Raw genomic sequence first — 19,737 nt, 5'->3', positions numbered from 1 at the left:
TCATTCAAACAGTCTGTGGTCCCATCCTGGGTTCTGAGAAGGGAGACATGGTCGAAAAACTGTCTTATTCTCTATTGCTATGATAAAACATTGACCAACAGCATCTTGGGCAGGAAAGGGTTTATTTGGCTTACACTTCCACATTACAGTCCATCACTGAGTGATGTCAAGGCAGGAGCTCAGGGCTGGAACCTGGAGGTAGGAACTGAAGGAGAACCAGAGGACCAGTGCTTATTGGATTGCTTCTTTAAACAGCCCAGGACCACCTGACTAGGCATAGGCCTGCTCAGTCAGCTGGTCCTTCCCCATATCAATCATCAATCAAGAAAACGCCCCATCAGACTTGTCTACAGACCAGCCTGCTGGGGGCATTTTCTCAGTTGAGGTTCCTTCTTTCCAGATGATTTTAGCTGGCTTCTTTTGGCACTTGCACTCATGCACACATACACTCACTCATACACCCAGACAAACAGCAATAAAAATATGTTCAAGTTCTACAGGATTTAAAAAATTAAAACACTTTTAAACTCCAAAATCTCTTTAAATTGTCCAAAATCTCATTAAGTGGATTCCTGTAAAATCAAAATACAAGTTACATACACTTCAAGAGAGCAAAACCAGAGCACAGTCACAAACAAACCAAATTAAACCCAATTTGAATAGTTAAATAACCGTCCAACATTTGGGACGCATGATCTTCTGGGCTCCAAAGGGCTTACATTGCTTCGCCTCTCTGGTTCCACCTTATGCAGCACACACTCATAGGCCCACATCTGCTGGTGGACCTGCTGGCCATCCTATAGTCCCATCATCGCCAGTATGCCGGGCTCTCCGCTGCAACTGGCCATACCTCTCTTCAGGGACTGTGTGGCTACTACAGGATGCCAAATCTCAGCTTCTCGCCATGACCCCTTTAACCTTGCTCATGCAGTCAAACCAAGTACCACATGGGAGATGTTTACACATTACCAAGTTTTGCTACTAGCTTGAGATGCAGGATTGGCCTCCTCTGGACCACAGTCTCTCTGTGCAGACCTGGAGGAAATACTTTCCAGTTGTCTCAACAGGGCTAGCCTGTTGTTAATCAGCTGATCTTCACCCCAGTTGACCAGTATTGACTGTCCCAATAAAGCAAAGGTTTCACGTCAGTGCTGCTGGCCTCTTGCTCACAGCCAATTCTTCAGCCCCAGCTGTCCAGAAATCACACATTCTTTTTGTGTTTTTTTTTTCTTTTTTTAAGATAGGGTTTCTCTGTGTAACAGTATCGGCTGGGTGTCCTGGAACTCGCTTTGTAGACCAGACTGGAAAACCACACATTCTTAATTCAAGCGTATCACACAAATGACCCCAATAGTCTTTGCTTCTCTGCAGCTTCACAAGTTGGGTCTCTATCATCTGCGTTTCTCTCAACACTCTTATTTTCTGAGACCCCGCAGCCCATTATACTTTTAATATTCAATGGCTTTTCCAAACCAAAGTTCCAAACACTTCCACAGTCCTTCCCAAAACAAGGCTGGGACTATCACAGCATTTTCACCAGCCTCGTAACAATTTTTCTCAGCTTCTCTGCTGCTGTGATAGATGCAGACCAAAAGCACCTTGGGAAGAAACGGGTTTATTTGGCTTACACTTCTACATCCAAGCCCATCACTGAGAAAAGCGGTTCTCTAAATCCTATCCATAGTCTTCATCTATTCAGTCATGTGTAAAAACCAACAAAAGTGTAAAACACAGGAGGAGGAATCTGGTTTTTATTCTGGGAAACAGCAATACTTCTCATTACATCTCACAATCTGCAAGGGAAGGGAAAGTGTAGTAGAGACCATGAACACACTGTCTCTCTCTGTAAGGGCATGGGAAATGGTAAGGACACCTGGCTTTGATGGACAGGAATTGACAAGTCGACAAGATCCTGTGTGCCTGGGGTAGGATTACAGCCAACAGCACTTGTGGTCTCAGTCCACTTCCTCAAGGGGAGGTCTCCATGGAATGACCGTGGTTCCCCACATGACCAGAAAACCCATCAATCCCACTCATAGGGCAGATGATCAAAGGAGCTGCGCTCTTCCCTCCCGAGTAACTGAGGCTGAAGTAGGGCCGGACTGGCCCACAGAAGGTAGCATGAGAGAAAGTAAAGGTATGACATCTCTCTGTCACGTTGTAGAAGGAGACCTCACCAGCATCATAGTCCAAGAAAATCCCTACCCGCTGAAGAGGGGTCCGAAGGGGGAGGGCAGTCATCGGGGAGGTAAGAGCCCAGTATTCTTTCCCATACCACAATGACACTGCCCAGAATCCATTCTGGGGCGCTGAGGTCACCCCACCTTTTCTGCACACCGAGTCTTCACAGACACCTATGGTCCACTTGGCTTTATCTCCCACCTCTACCTCCCAGTAATGTCTCCCAGCGATGAAACATGGAGAGCCCAAGACACAGGGAAACAGATTGAACCGCTCAGGGTTGTCTGGTAGATCCTGCTGGAGGTAACTGTACCGCACTTGACGAAGATTATCAGAAAGGATCAGGCTGGGGTAGGCTGTGTCTGGGTCCAGGGTCACATCCACTGTAGAAACAAAGAGGGGTGGTCAGCTGAAGGTCGGAGACACTCGAGCCCACCTGGCACTTCACCTACTTCCCTGGAACACAGCAGAGATGCCCACTAGAAGCTGTACTCATTTTATGATCAAACACATTGTAAGCTGCATAGTTCAAAAATTACTGTTGGACCCAGGCATGGTGGCACACTAAGGAGACAGAGGCAAGAGTATCTTCACGAGTTTCAGACCAGCCTAGGTCACATAGCCAGTGCTATACAACAAGACCCGGTACCAAAACCTAAAAATTTATCATTACATTAGCTAATTACTCTCTCTGTGGCTAACAATGAAACTAATACAATTTTACTCCCACTCTTCTCTCACATCTAAGGCTCAGTCCCCACTGACTGCATCTGAGATTTCTGTACATATGTCTAAGTCCTGAATTTGAAAATTCTGGCATCAATAGAAGTGATGGAAAATATACATAGTCACATTAGAACAGATAGAGGCTCCTGGTCACAAAAAGTTGCTAGATTTTTTTAAAAACATTATTTATTTATTATATACACAGCATTCTGCCTATATGTATGTCCACACAAGAAGATGGCACCAGATCTCATCAAAGATGGTTGTGAGCCACCATGTGGTTGCTGGGAATTGAACTCGGGACCTCTGAAAGAGCTGCCAGTGAGTGTTTTTAACCTGAGTAATGTCTCCAGCGCCAGGAGTTGCTATTTTAATTAATTTACTGAATAACATACAACAAAATTTTAGTTTATAGACATTTTGGAGTTCAGAATTTTTGTTAAAGAACTGAGAATCTGCCCAACTTTCATTTCTGAGACTGTCTTGCATATCTACTCTCTATTCATGTTTTCCCCTCCCCCTTTTGAGACAATCTATGTAGATCAGATACCTTAGCCTCAAACAATGTGGCAAAACATAACCTTAAGATCCTGATTCTTCCTGCTTCAGCTTCCCAACTACTGGAGTTACTAGCATATACACTATCATATCTGGCCTCTGCATAGAATTTTTTTTTTTTTAAGACAAGATCTCTCTACATAGTACTGGCTTCCCTGGAACTCACTCTGTAGACGAGACTGGCCTTGAACTCAGAAGTTCACCTGTCTCTGCCTCCCAAGTGCTGTTATTAAAGGTGTGCACCACCTCACCTGGCTGCCTGGTTTGTCTTGAACTCATTACTCCATTACTCCTCAACTTTTAATTGAACATTGTGGATAATTCGCGTCACCCCTGGGTAGTTGAATATGGGGTGTTTAAGAAAGCAGACTGGGCTCAATGGTAGAGTGTTTGCCTAGCAAGCACAAGGCCCTGGGTTCAGTCTTCAGCTGGGGGGGGGGGGGCAGACTGAGCAAGCCATGTCTAGTAAGTAAGCAGCTTTCCTTCATGGCCTCTACATCAATTTCTGCCCTGACTGTCCTCAGTGATGGACAAAGTGCAAAAGAAATAAACCCTTCTTCTGCAAGTTATTTATGGTCATGGTTGTTTCATCCCAACAACAGAAACCTTAACAAAGGCAGAAATCAGTAACAGAAGCGGGAAATTGCTATACAGTCTGACCACGTGTTTTTGGAGGACTGTGAATGCATTTGAACTTGAGGCTGGAAAAGCCTTTGGGTATTCACAGCTCAGTAGGCTCTTCTGTTTGCACTGGGAAAGCAAGAGTGTTCAGAGAAAAGCAAATGATGGGGGCCTGGCTCACGAAGCTGCCGGAAGATGCAAAGACTCTCCTGTGGTCGTCTGTGTGGTATTTTTGTGTTAGGAATGAGTGATGTCTGGTCAGCTGGAGCTGAAGAAACAGCTGTGATTAACCAGAACCCAGTACCGATGGAGTAAAACCTTTACTTTGCCAGGACAGACATCTCCTTTCTCCATACCTATTCAGTATAGTACTTGATGTCTTAGCTAGAGGACTAGAACAACCAAAGGAGGTCAAGGGGATACAAATAGGAAAGGAGGAATTCATCATATTCTTATCTGAAGACATAATGTTTTAAACATAAAAGACTCTGAAGAGTATATCAGGAAACTTCTACAGCTCATAAACACGTCAGCAATGTAGCACGATATAAAATTAACACACACACACACAAAAGTAGTCTTTCTATATACAAACAACAAACATACTTAGAAAGAAATCAAGGAAATAATCCCATTACTATAGCATTAATAAATTGTTTTTAGCTGGGTGGTGGTAGTACAAGCCTTTAATCCCAACACTTGGGAGGTAGAGACTGGCGGGTCTCTGAGTTTAAGGCCAGCTAGGTCTACAGAGTGAGTGAGTTACAGGACAGTAAGGGCTACACACAGAAAGAAACCCTGCCCCTCTCCCCACCCCCAAAAACAATGAAAACAAAACAAAAAGATAAGGGGGAAATTAGGAGGATTAAATGGCATAGGCGATGGGAGTGAAGGGTACAAAGGGTTATATGGGGGAAAAGACAGCATTAAAGTCGTTAGGAAAGTCACATGGAAACCTAATACTCTAGAAGCTTCCTAATACACACACACACACACACACACACACACACACACACACACACAAAATTAATTTAAATGAAGTTACCATATAGTGGGATTCTGGGGACAATATCTCAACTAAACAAGAGAAACTACCAAATGACCTCCTCCCAGGACCATGAATGGGGTACATAATTGTTTGAGTTGTTGTCCAATGGTGTCTCAGACACTACCCGTCCCTTCACATTACAGGCCATTGCCAACACTATTGGCTATGCTCAACTATCTGATGTAAGTCCCTGTTGCTGAAGACACCACATAGTCATATCACAGAACAGGAAGAAACTGAGTTGACACTCAACGTGGAAGCTTCACCCAACCTGCTAGTTTAAAGGAGCTATACCTGCTCCTGGAGGAGAAAAGTCATCATTAATCTCATTCAACTCAGAGTCCCGTGAACTGCCTGGAAGACACATCCACTAGTTCAACGGTAGCACACATGTTATGAGAGTAACCAACCACTTTATATTTTTGGCCTGCTACACAAGATGGAACCCATACTTGACGATGTCAGTAAGATTAAGAATCTGAGGCTATATAGGTCAGAGGTCCTAGGGAACAGTTATTCTGCTAAATAAACAGTCCAATAGAGTGACTACTAATAACATATTCTATATGCATAGATAAGTGCATTGTTTAACCCTTATCGAGAAGTTTCTTTTTGCATTAGAACTGTAATTAACACAGTGTACTTTGGAATGCTTAGTCTTAAATGGGATGTCTGTATAACACTCCTCCTCTCGAGGCTTAGGAGTCGACTATGCAGAAGAGGGGGTGGGTGGAAAGATTTTACAAGCTGGAAGTGGTAGATGACTTCAACAGGGCAGATGCACGTATGAACACACATACAATGTGATAGCATGTACAAAGTCCTGCACAAGCTCAAACCAGACAAAATCATAGCATGGAAGAGGGAAAGTGGGCCCAAAGTGTCACCCCTAGAAGAGAAGCTATTCACAAAAGACAGCTGCTTGGAAAGGGAAAATCAGTTTTCTTCAACAGAGTGATACTGGGTGTATCAACCACATTCCAGGGTGGCTCCATGCGCAGTTATCAGACAACACAAATTGGATCCCATGGCTTTTGCTGCTGTTGTTTTTTCTTTGTTATTGTTTGTTAGTTTTAAGAGAAAGAACATGTAGTAGGATGGGTAGGGATGTAAGAGAGTATGTGGGAGGAGATGGAGCAGGGGAAAGACAATATCAAAATATTGAATAAAATTCTCAAAGAATGAATAAACATTAAAAAATTCATGATAGGTAACAGGTGAGATGATCCTTGTTTTCAACTATTGTTGAAATAAGAGCGGCGGGGCTGAGTCCCCGTGCATCCCCAGCACCCTGCCGCCCCCATGGCTAGCTTTACCCGAAATAATTACACGGAAACTGTATTCTTTTAATCACTGCCTGACCCATTAGTTCCAGCCTCTTATTGGCTAGCTCTTACATATTGATCTAACCCATTTCTATTATTCTATGTAGTCCACAAGCCGGCTTACCAGGAATGATCTTAACCTGCATCTGTCTGGAGTGGGAGAATCATGGCGACTCTCTGACTCAGCTTCTTTCTCCCAGCATCCTGTTCTGTTTTCTCCGCCTACCTAAGGGTTGGCCTATGAAATGGGCCTAGGCAGTTTCTTTATTAATAAGAAATCATTCCCACATCAAACTATCTGTGCACAAAAGTCACCTACTACTCTCACCGTCTTTTAGTGCTATGGATCTAACAAAGGACCCTACCCATACACAAAGTCTACTCACCCTGCCGATGAGCTATATATCCAGCCCCAACTTGTCTTTCTTGTGCCATGGGTATACTTCCAACCAGACTGTAAATTCCAAGGGCATAGTACTGCTTTCTAAAGCATCTTACGTGTGACATACTCAGCCAATATAAAAGAACCAAATATCAAAGGCAAGAGAGATGGCTCAGCAGCTGAGAGCCACTGCTGCCTTTGCCTAAGACCTGGGCTTTGTTCCCAGCACCTACATGGCGGCTCAAAACCGCCTGTGACTCTAGATTAGGGAATCTAACCCCATTTTTTGGCCTTTGTGAGCAACAGACAGGTATGTGGTACACATATATACTTGTATTCCAAATACTTAAAATGTTTAAATAAATAAACATTGATAACAGCCTTTGTCCCAATTAAGGAAGACCTAATAACTAAAGGCTGGAAGTAAGTAAACATATCTCAGATTTGGGTTTCCTGGAATCAGACTGACTCAGTCTCTGAATCATAACTTAAAGATGGATGTCTAGGGTTTGTCAAATTTTTGCCCAGAACATACCACTGAAAAGTTAAGAACCCCAGACTCAACAACACAGGGGGAAAAAAAAAGAGCTGATTAAATAAATCTTTTCTGTTGGGGCAAACAAATAGTACACTGCCCCAGATACTGGTGGGAAGGTGCATACTTGAGGGGATTTTCTGCTTCTGGGGAACCATGTGTCTATAGAAAGCACATAGAAACAACCAGAGGCTTCTGGCTGTATGTTATTTTGCATATATGCAACCAAAGGATCCAAACTCAGGCAGCCTCGAACCACTTCTAATAGTGGTTAGATTTATAGGGCTTTTACCCCTTTCTTCAACATTGTTTGTCTTCTAGCACGTACCTGAGTATAACTGAGCCTCTCTCAATTCTGAAAGAACAAGAAAGAAAAGTTACTGAACCTCTGTGTCTTTCTAGGAAGCACGTTAAGTGAATTTAATTTGGTTAAAAATCATAAAGCAGTGGAATCTATTGGCATTCCAGAACCCTTACGTCAACGGGGCACTGATTTATTTCTAAGTTCACTGTTAGAACTCCATATCTGTTTATTTACCCAGTAATTTTTTCTTTCTCTCTCTTTTTCATTTTTTTAAGACAGGGTTTCTCTGTGTAACAGCTCTGGCTGTCCTGGAACTTGCTTTGTAGACCAGGATGGCATAAAATTCAGAGATCCACCTGCCTCTGCCTCCAAGTGCAGGGATTAAAGACATGCCTGGCTCTTCTTCTATTTTTTATTTTATTTTATTTTTTAAAAGACAGTCTTACTATGTAACCCAGGCTGACCTGAAACTCACTATTTGGCCAAGGATGGTTTCGAATTCATGACAGTTGTCCCTGATCAGCTGCCCAAGTATCAGACTTATAAGCATGGCTATTATACTTTGCTCATGGAAGGATTTTTAGGGCTAGAGGGCTTGAAAACCCTGGCTATAGAGATAACATATGTGATCTTGGTAGAACGTAGTATCAGACTGAGTCACAATCAAGAATCCACCTTCCATAGCACGACTTGACTCTGCAAAAGCTAAAAGTTCAAATGCACGACATACATATTTACAACTCTTAATTTGTACAAACAGTCTGCTGCAGAGGCTGAGTGGCTCAAATGACACCCATCATTAATTTATGGGGGATTTCACACTAGAGTCTTTGAAGTGGCAAAGGAAGAGGAAGAGAAATAAACAAGAATCAGACTGAGGAAAGCCACTTCTGCACTATCCACTGAACTAAATGTCGTTGTGGAGGGCAGCTATGGCACATTTTCAATCTCAGAATTGAAGCTGAGGCAGCAGCCTGGTGAGTTAAGGCTAGACCGGGCTATATATTAAGACTGTCTCAACAAAACCCAAACTCAAACAACAATAATAATGTAAACAGGAAAGTCTGTGCATGATGTAAGTGTGTGTGAGGGGTCACATGTCGGTTCTCACCTTACACCACGTCTCAAACACAGGCCAGCAGGTCTGCACAACAAGGCACAGCACTTACTGAGCCATTCTGCTGACCCTCCTGAGCTCTCAATACACTCAGCTGCTACCCAAGAAACTTAGAACATCAAGAGTCCAGAAAATAGGCAAATTTACCTTGGATTTTCTCCATATCTGACTGCATTTTTTCTAAGGAGAAAAGAAAAGAGATTCAGTTTGTATTACTCTGACTGGAAAATGCATCCGCAGATAGATGATCACAGCATACAGACATCAGAATACTAACCCACTTCCTCTCCTCATATTACCTGTGAACTGCTTCAGACTTTCTGTCAAGAACAGACATTTTTGGGCAAAAATATGGATTTTCTCTTGTAGATCTGGAGGTGTGATCCAGGGCTCAGGGATCCTGATTCTTTCAGCCCTAAAATAAAACAACAAACCGTATGTGATTACCTTCTCCAACCTTCTAGGGCTTGACTAACCTGTCTAACACTAGTGGGCAGGCAGTCTTTAAAACTGGCTACCACAAGTTTTCACAACTTCCTTCTAAATCACCTTTAGAAGTGAAAATGAGAGATAACCTTGCTCATTTTCATCTCTCCCAAAGCACCAGCTCATGGTTTTGTGAACAGTAAGTCCTCAGTGGAAACACTGCTCCTCCCTGCAATTCCAGTCCTCGGGAGGCAGGAACATGAGGATCACTGCTTGCTTCAGAGCTACAAAGTGAGATCTTGTCTTAAAACTTCTAACACCTGCCGGGCGATGGTGGCTCATGCCTTTAATCCCAGCACTTGGGAGGCAGAAGCAGGCGGATCTCTGTGAGTTCGAGACCAGCCTGCTCTATAGAGCTAGTTAGAGCTAGTTCCAGGACAGGCTCCAAAGCCACAGAGAAACCCTGTTTCGAAAAACCAAAAACCTTCTAACACCTTTATCCCCAGCACTGGGGAGGCAGAGGCAGGTGAAACTAAGTTCGAGGCCAGCCTAGTCAAATGAGTGAGTTACAGAACAGCCAGGGCTATAGAGAAAACCTGCCTCAAAAAACCAAATTGAAAAAAAAAATAAAAAAAGGTATGTTATTTATGTGTGTCTGTGTGATGTCACATATTCGAATGCCTTTGGATCTGAAGTAACAGACAAACTTCAGTCTCTGGAAGAGTCAGTAAGAGCTCTTAATTGCTAAACTATATTTCTGTGGACCCCAAAACTAATCTTTACAGATTTCTAGGGTCTGAGACAGTGACTCTCATGCAAGGTCATCCCAGCATCAAAAACCAGAAAATAGAGTAGGGCATGTGGAGTGTTGAAGGTTCAATATCTGGTACTGCAGGGGGCTGGAGAGATGGCTCAGAGGTTAAGAGCACTCAATGACTGTTCTTCTAGTGGTCCTGAGTTCAATTCCCAGCAACCACATGGTGGCTCACAACCATCCATAATGAGATATGGTGCCCTCTTCTGATCTATTGGGATATATGAGGGGAGAGTACTGTATACATAATAAATAAATAAATCTTTGAAAAAAAAAATATCTGGTACTGCAGAACAGGGAAAAACCAAACCAAACCCCACAAAAACTCCATACAAAGAAAACACAAAATTGGGCATTGCAGCCCAATTACTGCCTATAATTTCAGTGTAAGAAACTGAAGCAGGAACACCAGCCCAGCCCATTATAGAAGAACTTATCTCAAAACCAAACCAAACCAAACCCAAATCTGGCAGACATACCTTTACTTAACTGACCACCCAACTGTGAATGTTACAACTTCCAATTCCTCTTCATCTCAGCAGCTCTGGGGACCAGTCATCTACACATCTCCTAGCCAGCCCATCAAACTGTATTTTCCTTTGAAGGATTTTAATCACAATTCAGTTTTGCCAAAGTCAAAGTCACTCTCATCCTGTAGGTTCTCCCACAGAAAACCTCATCCTTCCAAAGCCTAAACACCTACAGTTACAACTGTCTTGTCTTCCTTTTTTTTTTGAGACAGGGTTTCTTTGTGTAGCTCTGGAGCCCATCCCAGAACTAGATCTGTGGATCAGGCTGGCCTCAAACTCACAAGTGTTGGGATTAAAGGCACGTGCCACCATCATCTGGCCCTGTCCTGTCTTCTTGCCTGTTCCAAATTCTTCCTTTCTTTTGGTCTGGTCTTTCCCTCCTCTCCTCCCTTCCTTTCTAGTGCTAGCGATCAAACCGTAGGCTTGTTTATGGCAAACACACGTTACACCACTGAGCTACACTCACTTTTCACAGGAGACAAATGACCAGAGCCAGAATCCATGTGAGCGCTCAGTAATTAAATAACTCCAAGCCAGTCACATCTTCCTTAGAGGCCTTATTTCCCTTTATAAAGAATGAGATAAGGAAATGGAAAAAACTCTGAAATCTTCAGACCCAAGAGTCATTAATGTGCTCTTTTCAAGGTCTGGAAGTATCCTCACACTTAAACCACAATATCCCTCAAGTGACTCTTTCACTTCAATGTCAATTTGTCAAAAGTTCCAAAGTGGTTTTTTAAATTAAGACAGAGACTCACTATGTAGCTCTGGTGTCCTGGAACTCACTATGTTGACCATGCTGGCCTTGAACTCACAGAGCTCACAAAGATCTGTCTGCCTTTGCTTAGAAAGTGTTGTGATTAAAGGTGTGAGCCATTGGACTCAGCCAAGTTCTAAAGTTCTCTGGGCGATAAGACTCTTCAGTAAGAGACAGCAACTCAATAAGCTTCTTCTAAGGTGATAGTCTCCAATTCGGATTTATAGACGTGAGCCCAGTCTTGGTTTACAACACAAGGACAGAAAAGTGTACCTGCTCAGTGTGTCTCCAATGTCCTGCAAGAGAAAAGAAAAGGAAAATCATGAGACACTGCACTCCTTGAGTTTCCTTCCAGATGTTCACTGGAAACCAGTTATGTGCCCACTTTCTCAGAAACACTACAGACAAGGTTAACCGGGATATAATTTAACCTCAAAGACCTAGAAATCAGGAAGAGGAAGAAGCAAGGATTCACTAACTCAGGCATCTTACTCTTGGTCCTTAGCTGCCTAAATGTGCAGTTACTTTAAAAAAAAAAACAAACCTGAAATAACCATAAATAAACAGAACAGCCATGCATACGATGAACTCCTGTTTCTTTCCTCGTTTACTATCCTTCATTCCTTTTCTGTATCTCTTATACACAGTACATGTAATGGCATAAGCATCTTCGGTACTTTGTAAAGCTGTTGTTTACCATTATCTTTTCCAGAACTGCATCTTCCTGCCCAACTTCAGGTGTCATAAAGTTTGGGAAGCTGGGCAATCGTGGTGCACACCTTCAATCCCAGTCCTTGGGAGAGAGAGGCAGGTGGAGTTTGGGGACTGCATGGTCTATATAGTGAGTTCCAAGACAGTCAGGGCTTCACAGAAAAATTCTGCCTCCAAAACCCAAATAATAAAGTTGGGAATCTTAATCCCAATCATTAAACATTAATCTCAATCACAGTCCATACTCTAATTAACTGACTTAAGATTCTTCACAGTCATGGCAGTCAGTCCTACCCTAGGTTATACAGAACATGCACTGGTTACTGTGACATGGAGTCTCAATAGAGCAAACGGTGATACAGACTGTGACCACTTACTATTTTACCATTAATAAGAAATGCATTTGTGATACTTTCAGTTCTTATCAAACATTCTCCATAAGGTTTAACATCCACTGACAAGTTTGTTTTTGTTTTTAAAAGAAACCCCAAAGCTAGGAATTAAACTCAAGGCCTTGCATAATAAGTCACACCTCCCAATAATTCTTGTCTAAATTTTTGACCTGATAGCTGCAAAAAGTTATTTCTAACTTTAAAATCCCTTCCATATGACTTAAACACAGAGCTTGAAGAATCTTTCCCTCAATAGTATGGATTTTTCTACTTTTTAAAAATTTTGTTATTTCTTGTATAGGCTAGGTTTGCTTACGTGTATGTGTGATTCCTACAGAGAGAGACCAGATGAGGGCAAGTAATCTCAGATTTATAGCTGGCTATGAGCTGCCATGTGGGAGCTGGGAGTCAAACCTGCGTCCTCAGGAGGAGCAGCCAGGACATCTCTTCAGCTCCATCCCACCCCCTTTTTAAGACAGCACCTCATTATATAACCGTGACTGGTCTGAAACTTGAAGATCCACCTACCTCTAGAAATTATAGATTATTTTATTCAATGGGCTGTAACCCACTGCTGCTTTTATTTATTTTGGTTTAAAAACAAAAATCTAATAATTTATTCTCAAGTCCTTGTCACTCCTCCTGACCCCTATCTTATTTCCCCATTCTCCATGATTTTGTTTTCTTTGTGAAACTAGCTCATACATGTAATCTCCAATCTCTCGTTCTTACCCACAAAGTCTGACACTCTACTATTAAGATCTGTGTGTGAACTGGACGATGGTGGCGCATGCCTTTAGCCCCAGCACTTGGGAGGCGGAGGCAGGCGGATCTCTGTGAGTTCGAGGCTAGCCTGGTCTACAGAGCTAATTCCAGGACAGGCTCCAAAGCCACAGAGAAACCCTGTCTCGGAAAACAGAACAAAACAACAACAAAAAAATAGTGTGTGTGTGTGTGTGTGTGTGTGTGTGTGTGTGTATGTGTGTGCAAAGAGCCTCAAAGAACTAACTGGATCCCTTGAAGCTGGAGTTACAGGCAGCTGTGAGTCACCTGATGTTAGTGCTAGGAACTGAACTCAGGTCTCCTAGAAAAGCAGGAAATATTAACCACTGAACTGTCTCCCCAGCCCCCACACTTACTTTACATTTTGATTTCTTCACCCATATCAGCTTACAGGTACCATCCCTGTCCTGTCCTCAACCCCTCTTAAAACAGGACCTGACTATGTAGCCAGCCCTGGCTGACCAGAAACTGTTCATACCGATCAGGCTGGCCTCAATATTGCATTAATTCTCCTACCTTTGCCTAGGTACGCACTACTACTTCAGGCTGCTCAGTTACCTTTTTTTTTTTTTTTTTTTTTTTTAAGTTGCATGATATTCTGCTGGGCATGTGTTTAGCTGACTAAATCAATGTTTTAAGTTTGGAACTTAGTCTATTTCCAGGACTTACACACAATGTTGAGGTAAACCATCTTGCTATATATTTTAATACTTGGGTCTAACAACATCCCAAACACTTGCTATTCTAACTGATAAGGAACACCTGAGTGTAGTTTTAGTTGGCATTACTCCTCTAATGGTGCTGGTATGTTTGCTTACATTCATGGGCCAATCTTATGCTTCCACAGCTTGTCTCTTTGTGACTTCTGCCCATTTTCCTATAGAATATTCCTTCACCCTTTTTTTCTCCCTCAGATAGGGTCTCATGTGGCCCAAGAAGATTCAAATTCCTGATCCTCCTACTTTTACTTCCCAAATGACAGAGTCATTTGTAGCCTAGCTCAGCCTTGAACTCATAGCTCTTCTTCTGACTCAGTGTTGGGAAGACAGGTATGAACTACACCAGTTCCCCACCCCCAATTCTTATGACTATGTGGTGTCTTGTCTAATTCAACTGGTTAAAATTGCCAATAAAGTTTTAAACAGCATGCAACTGTAGCACTTGGGAAACGAGGTAGAAGGTAAATGCGAGGTCAGCCTGGGTTATGAGACCCATCTCACAAAACCAAACAATGAACAGAAGTAGAGAGTGCACATTCTGCCTTTTGTCCCCTGACCCCTGACGTTTGCTATTCCAAAGGCTTAAACTCTAGACAGTTCTGGATAGCTGTCAGACTTTTCTTCCTTACTGGATCCATGAACACACACCCTTTGCACACTCCCATTATCCATCTTCAATTTCATGATTTATATAGTAAAAAATATTTTCATATGCTGAGTGTAGCCATGTTGGAATGAAATCATAGCATTTTGGTAATATGCACCTTTTTTTCTTACCTATCTTTATTTGTTTGCTTGTTGGAGGTGGGTAGGAATGCATGCCTAAGACAGTACACGTGTGTAGACCGGAGAACGACTTGCAAGAGTTGGTTCCCTCCTTCCAGCACATTGGGTACCAGGGATAGAACCCCGGTCCTCAAGTTTGGCAACAAATGCCTTTACCCTCTGAGCCATCTCACCAAGAAATCATAGCATTTTGGAGGCCAAAGCAGGAACATTCGAGTTTGAGGCCAGCTTAGGCAACACAGCAAAACTTTGTCTCAAATAAGCAAATTAAAACAAAAGGCCATTATGATTCCCCAAAACATGCTGGATGTGGGTGCACACGTATAATTCCATATCTCTGTAAATTCGAGGACAGTCAGGGATACACTGTGAAACCTTGTCTAAAAAAGAATAGGATAAGGGCCTAGAGAGATGGCTCAGTGGTTAAGAGCACTGGCTATTCTCCCAGAACACCCAGGTTCAATTCCCAGCACACATCTGTCTGTAACTCCAGTTCCAGGAGATCTGACACCCTCAAACAGACATACAAGCAGGCAAAACACTAATGAACATTATATATATATATATATATATATATATATATATATATATATATGCGTCAGGCACACATCTTTAATACCAGCACTCGGGAAACAGAGGTAGGTGAATCTCTGATGAGTAGATTATACTCACAATGAAATATCATTAAGCTATAAAAAATAAAATATTAATCCATTCCACAATGAGGATGAATACTGAAAAAATTATGCTGAGTAAAAGAAGCCAGAATTAAAAAGTCCACATACTGTATGATTTTACTGAACACCCAAAATGTTAAAAGCCCAGATACAGGGACTAGAGGTAGAAAGGAATGAAAGGGACTGCTTAATGGAATGGGGTTTCTTTTGGGAGGTAATGAAAGTGCTCTGATGTAAACAGTAAGCTGAAAATTGAATTTACTATTTTAAAATGCTATATTTGTGCTGCAGAAATGACATTTTGAAATGATGAGATTTATGTTTTCCAAGACAAAAAAAAAAAAATCCTGTCCAAACAGGCCCAATTGTTTCTCAGTGCTTACATGAGAGCAGTGAAGACCCAAGAAAGCAAGGCAGCCAACATCACCCATAAAGAGCAGAATAGTCCAAAAAACAAATTGTCACTGGGGCCGGTGGGTAAGCCTGGCGGCTGAGTCGTCCTCTGACTGTCACAGGTGTGTCACGGCACGTGCATGCCCCCACCATCACATGCTCATATCTACCTGTCATCAGTCGTCATCAATTTGTCACTACACTACAATCCCACCGTGCCTCAGAGAGCACAGGCTTGCCCAGACATTGCAACAGCTTCTTCCCAAACAACCAAGGACCTTCTGCGAGCTAATGTGCTACTCTACCCCCCAACCCTTTTAGTAGCATAGACTTCTCATGTCCCATCGGTTTGGACAGTGTCCACCTGATCTCTACCATAGACACCCTCCCCCCACTTTTAAATGTTTAGTTTCTTCAAGTAGTCCCTCCAGATAAAGGCATATTAGTCTCCTTGTCTCTAGGAATCTTCTCCATCGTCATCCTTCAAACAGTCTCTACTGACAGTTTCTACTCACCTAACCTGGTCACTTTTCAACTCTGACATGGTTCCTGCTCAAAATTATTTCTGTGACAATTCTACGTGAAGTCATCAGTCATTTTAAGAGCTCTGCTATTGCTGGGCATCAACTACATCCAGACTGTCACCTACTCCCACCATCTTGGTCATTCTGCCTCACAGGCCAACAGCCCCCTTTTCAAACTCCCCCTTCTCTCTCTCTAGCAATAAAACAATGACCTTCATCAAGGCTTAAGCTGTCTGCCCTTCTTATGCTAAAACAGGTTAGGAAACTTTTCCCTGAAGCGTTAGATGGTAAACAGTTTATGTTTCAGTATCTACATAAATACTCAGTCCTACTGACATACTGGAAAGCAGGGATGAATTTTATGTGTATGAACGAGCATGGCTATGGAAACTGATAGACACTGAACCTCAATTTCATACAGTTTCACCTACAATGAAAAACATTCTCACCTTTCCCAAACATCTTAAAATAAAGAAACCTACTTAGTTCCAAGCACCAACAGAAACAAAAGGCAGGCCATCATTTGCTCACTATTGTACTATCCTATGACCTGTTTTAAAAGGCACTTGCTGTAGGAAGTCTTACAGCCAGTGGTTAGCAGCCCACTGGGACGTGGCCTCTTATACTATATATGCTGATGTAGAGCCTGGGTCCAGTCTCTCTTTTCCAGCTGCAGAATTTGGTTTCTGATCTCCGTTTCAGCAGAGGATTTTGATTTGTGAGTCTACCCCTAAATAAATGTCTATTTCTCAATTCTGAGCTAGTGTGGGATTTCTTTTAAGCATCCTTCTTCAGGCACTTATTAACATATGTGATAACCATTTACACATAACAACTTACTGTCTGAACGTCAAACTAAAACATAATTAAGGAAAGTTTATTTACCTATCACTTAATTCCAGTGCCCACCATAGTGCCTGTATCAATGGGAGATAAGACAGGAAGGCAGGCAATGGATCATCTACTGTGGTCTTGTCCTGGGAGTACACTGGCTCTTCACAGCTACACGAGCACAGGCAAACTACAGCAATGTTCAGGTGAACTGCACCTCTTCTCTACCTCATGTCCTCTGGCTGTGGTAAGATACACATATATTTTAAAATTTCAGGATAATGAAAGGGCCTTGAAAGAGATGTGGTTCAAATTCTTTATTATAATTGATCCTGAGCAAATGAGATCCATCAAGGAAGCCCCAACAGAGTCAAGGGATGGGCCCACAATCAGATACTGCAGGAGGGGCCCAATGACTATGTTTTTCTTTTGCCCTTTCTATGATGCACTGCAACTGAAGAACTGAGTTGTGTCAGTCACAACTTCTAGCTGGGCCATGGTGGCACACGCCTTTAATCCCAGCACTCAGGAGACAGAGGCAGGCAGATCTCTGTGAGTTCGAGGCCAGCCTAGTCTATAAGAGCTAGTTCCAGGAAAGGCTCCAAAGCTACAGAGAAACCCTTTCTTGAAAAAACAAAACACAAAGAAAAAAAAACCCAAAAAACTAAAAAAACAACTTCTAGTATACAGTTTTCCTTCCAAAATGCCCAACACTTAAGCAGTTACAAAGGACAAAGGGCATCATGAACACTGCCTGGCAATGGTAAAGCTGCCCTGCAGGGCTTTCCTGCTTACCTGTAAGAGTTCCCTGGTGGGCTGCTGCTGCTTCTCTTCCAGTTGGGCAATCAGGCCACTGAGGTGAGAGATGTTGCAGGAGAACTGAGTGATGGCACCATTGATGCTGTTGTAGATGGCTAAGTCTAGCTCCTCGAGGCGAGCTAACAGGCGATACTCGTGCTCCTTCAAGGAGTGATACAGCTGCTCAAACTCCCAAACGATTTTTTCCCTCTCCATCTGGGTCAGGCTCTGTACATGACATGCAATGGTAGTGAATAGGAAATGCTCACTTCTAGAACTCTTCTAAATCTTCCCAATAACTTAACCCCGAGACCTCATTTTATACTATAACAGCTTCTCTCTCTCCCTCCCTCCCTCCCTCTTTATACACCAGTCTTTATACACCATGTCTTTATACACCATGAACTGAATTACTCCAATGGTAATTAAGAAATAGTCCCTACTGTAAAAGACTCAGTCAAGTGATAGTCAGGTTCACGAGACACCATCATGATGGGTAAAGACAATGGGAGAAGTTCAACAGTCTCCCCAAAATCCATGCTCACACAGGATCTTGTAGAATGCCATGTAAGCATGAGTTAGATAGGCTTTTTAGGCTGAGCAAATGGCACAGGCATTTAAAGAGGGGAGAAAAGACATGGTTGGTTCTATATGCCTAGAGTCCATGAGCACTGAAGGACAAGATCAGATCATACCCTGCCTGGTAGAGTCACGAAACATAGCCATACAGAAGTGGCAGGGTTAGCTGTGTACCCTGTGGAGGTGATCCGGAATGATCATGCACACTTTCCTAGACTCGCTTATTTGGTCCCTTTATGTGATCCTTTATGATTTTGGGGGAGTGCTTATGGGTTTGGCATTGAAGCTGTCCTACACAATGTGGCTATTACAGTTTGTCTATCTTTTCTTCTCTACCCAATTCCTCGACTTCCAAAAAGCTGTAGAGGCAGGTGTGCCAGTGCATTACTGGATTCCTAGCACTTGGAAGGCAGGGATGGGAAGATTGGGACTTTAATTAATAAATTCAAGATCAACTTGGGTTATGGAAGACCTCATCTCAAAAAAGCAAGTGTTCTACCTAAGGGACTACAAGTGTGGCAGGGCATACCTGCAATCCCAGCATCTGGGGAAACCAAGCAAAGAATATTCAGAGTTTAAGACATTCCTGAACTACACAGTTAAATTATTTCTAAATAAATAACAAATGGTTAGCAAATAACTCGAGAACACTCAAGAAACTTTTTCCTTGAATCCAGCCACACCCACTCATTTATATATTAGACATGGCTGATTTTGAGACACAATAACTGAGCTGTTTAGTTGTGATTTGGCTTGTGTAAACGCACAAAGCTAACAATACTACCGGCCCTTTTTTTACCTGAACTCAGCTGTCCCAAGAACCCCCATCCCATCACACCTCTAACCAAACCAATTTTCTTAGGCACTCACTGGGCATCTTTGTAGCACACTTGTATGCGCATGCACACACACACCTTGGCTTATCGACACTTTTCCTAAGCTCATACCTCTTCTCAGTTGGGTAAGTCTTTCAAAGGCATAAAGCATACAATAAAATCTTAGATGTACAAAATTAAAGCTAAAAGAAACCTTAAAGATCAGTGTTTTTTCAAAAGGGGTGTGACTCACACCCTGGCAGGAACAATTCGCCAGCACAGGTCTGTTTCTCGCTATAAAACACCTACCAGCCGGGCGGTGGTGGTGCACGCCTTTAATCCCAGCACTCGGGAGGCAGAGGCAGGCGGATCTCTGTGAGTTCAAGACCAGCCTAGTCTACAGAG

At 42.6% G+C, this 19,737-nt stretch overlaps 1 protein-coding gene across 1 annotated transcript in view; it reads right to left on the bottom strand.

Moving 5' to 3' along the window:
• Positions 1-528: 528 nt before the first annotated feature.
• Trim27 (tripartite motif containing 27) overlaps positions 529-19,737 on the bottom strand; it is a 21,366-nt gene continuing 2,157 nt past the window's right edge. Inside the window, exons 3-8 of the mRNA XM_005369897.3 lie at positions 17,936-18,166; positions 11,598-11,620; positions 9,097-9,212; positions 8,945-8,977; positions 7,705-7,731; positions 529-2,564 (exon numbers count right to left, since the gene is read on the bottom strand). Of these exons, the coding sequence (XP_005369954.1) occupies positions 1,969-2,564; positions 7,705-7,731; positions 8,945-8,977; positions 9,097-9,212; positions 11,598-11,620; positions 17,936-18,166 (1,026 nt within the window). The 3' untranslated portion in view covers positions 529-1,968. The remainder of the gene's footprint in view (positions 2,565-7,704; positions 7,732-8,944; positions 8,978-9,096; positions 9,213-11,597; positions 11,621-17,935; positions 18,167-19,737) is intronic.

This window comes from Microtus ochrogaster, unplaced genomic scaffold (assembly GCF_000317375.1).
Source record: "Microtus ochrogaster isolate Prairie Vole_2 unplaced genomic scaffold, MicOch1.0 UNK66, whole genome shotgun sequence".
NCBI lineage: Eukaryota > Metazoa > Chordata > Mammalia > Rodentia > Cricetidae > Microtus > Microtus ochrogaster.
The sequence above is the reverse complement of the archived record's forward strand: the minus strand, read 5'-3'. Positions and strand labels throughout refer to the sequence as shown.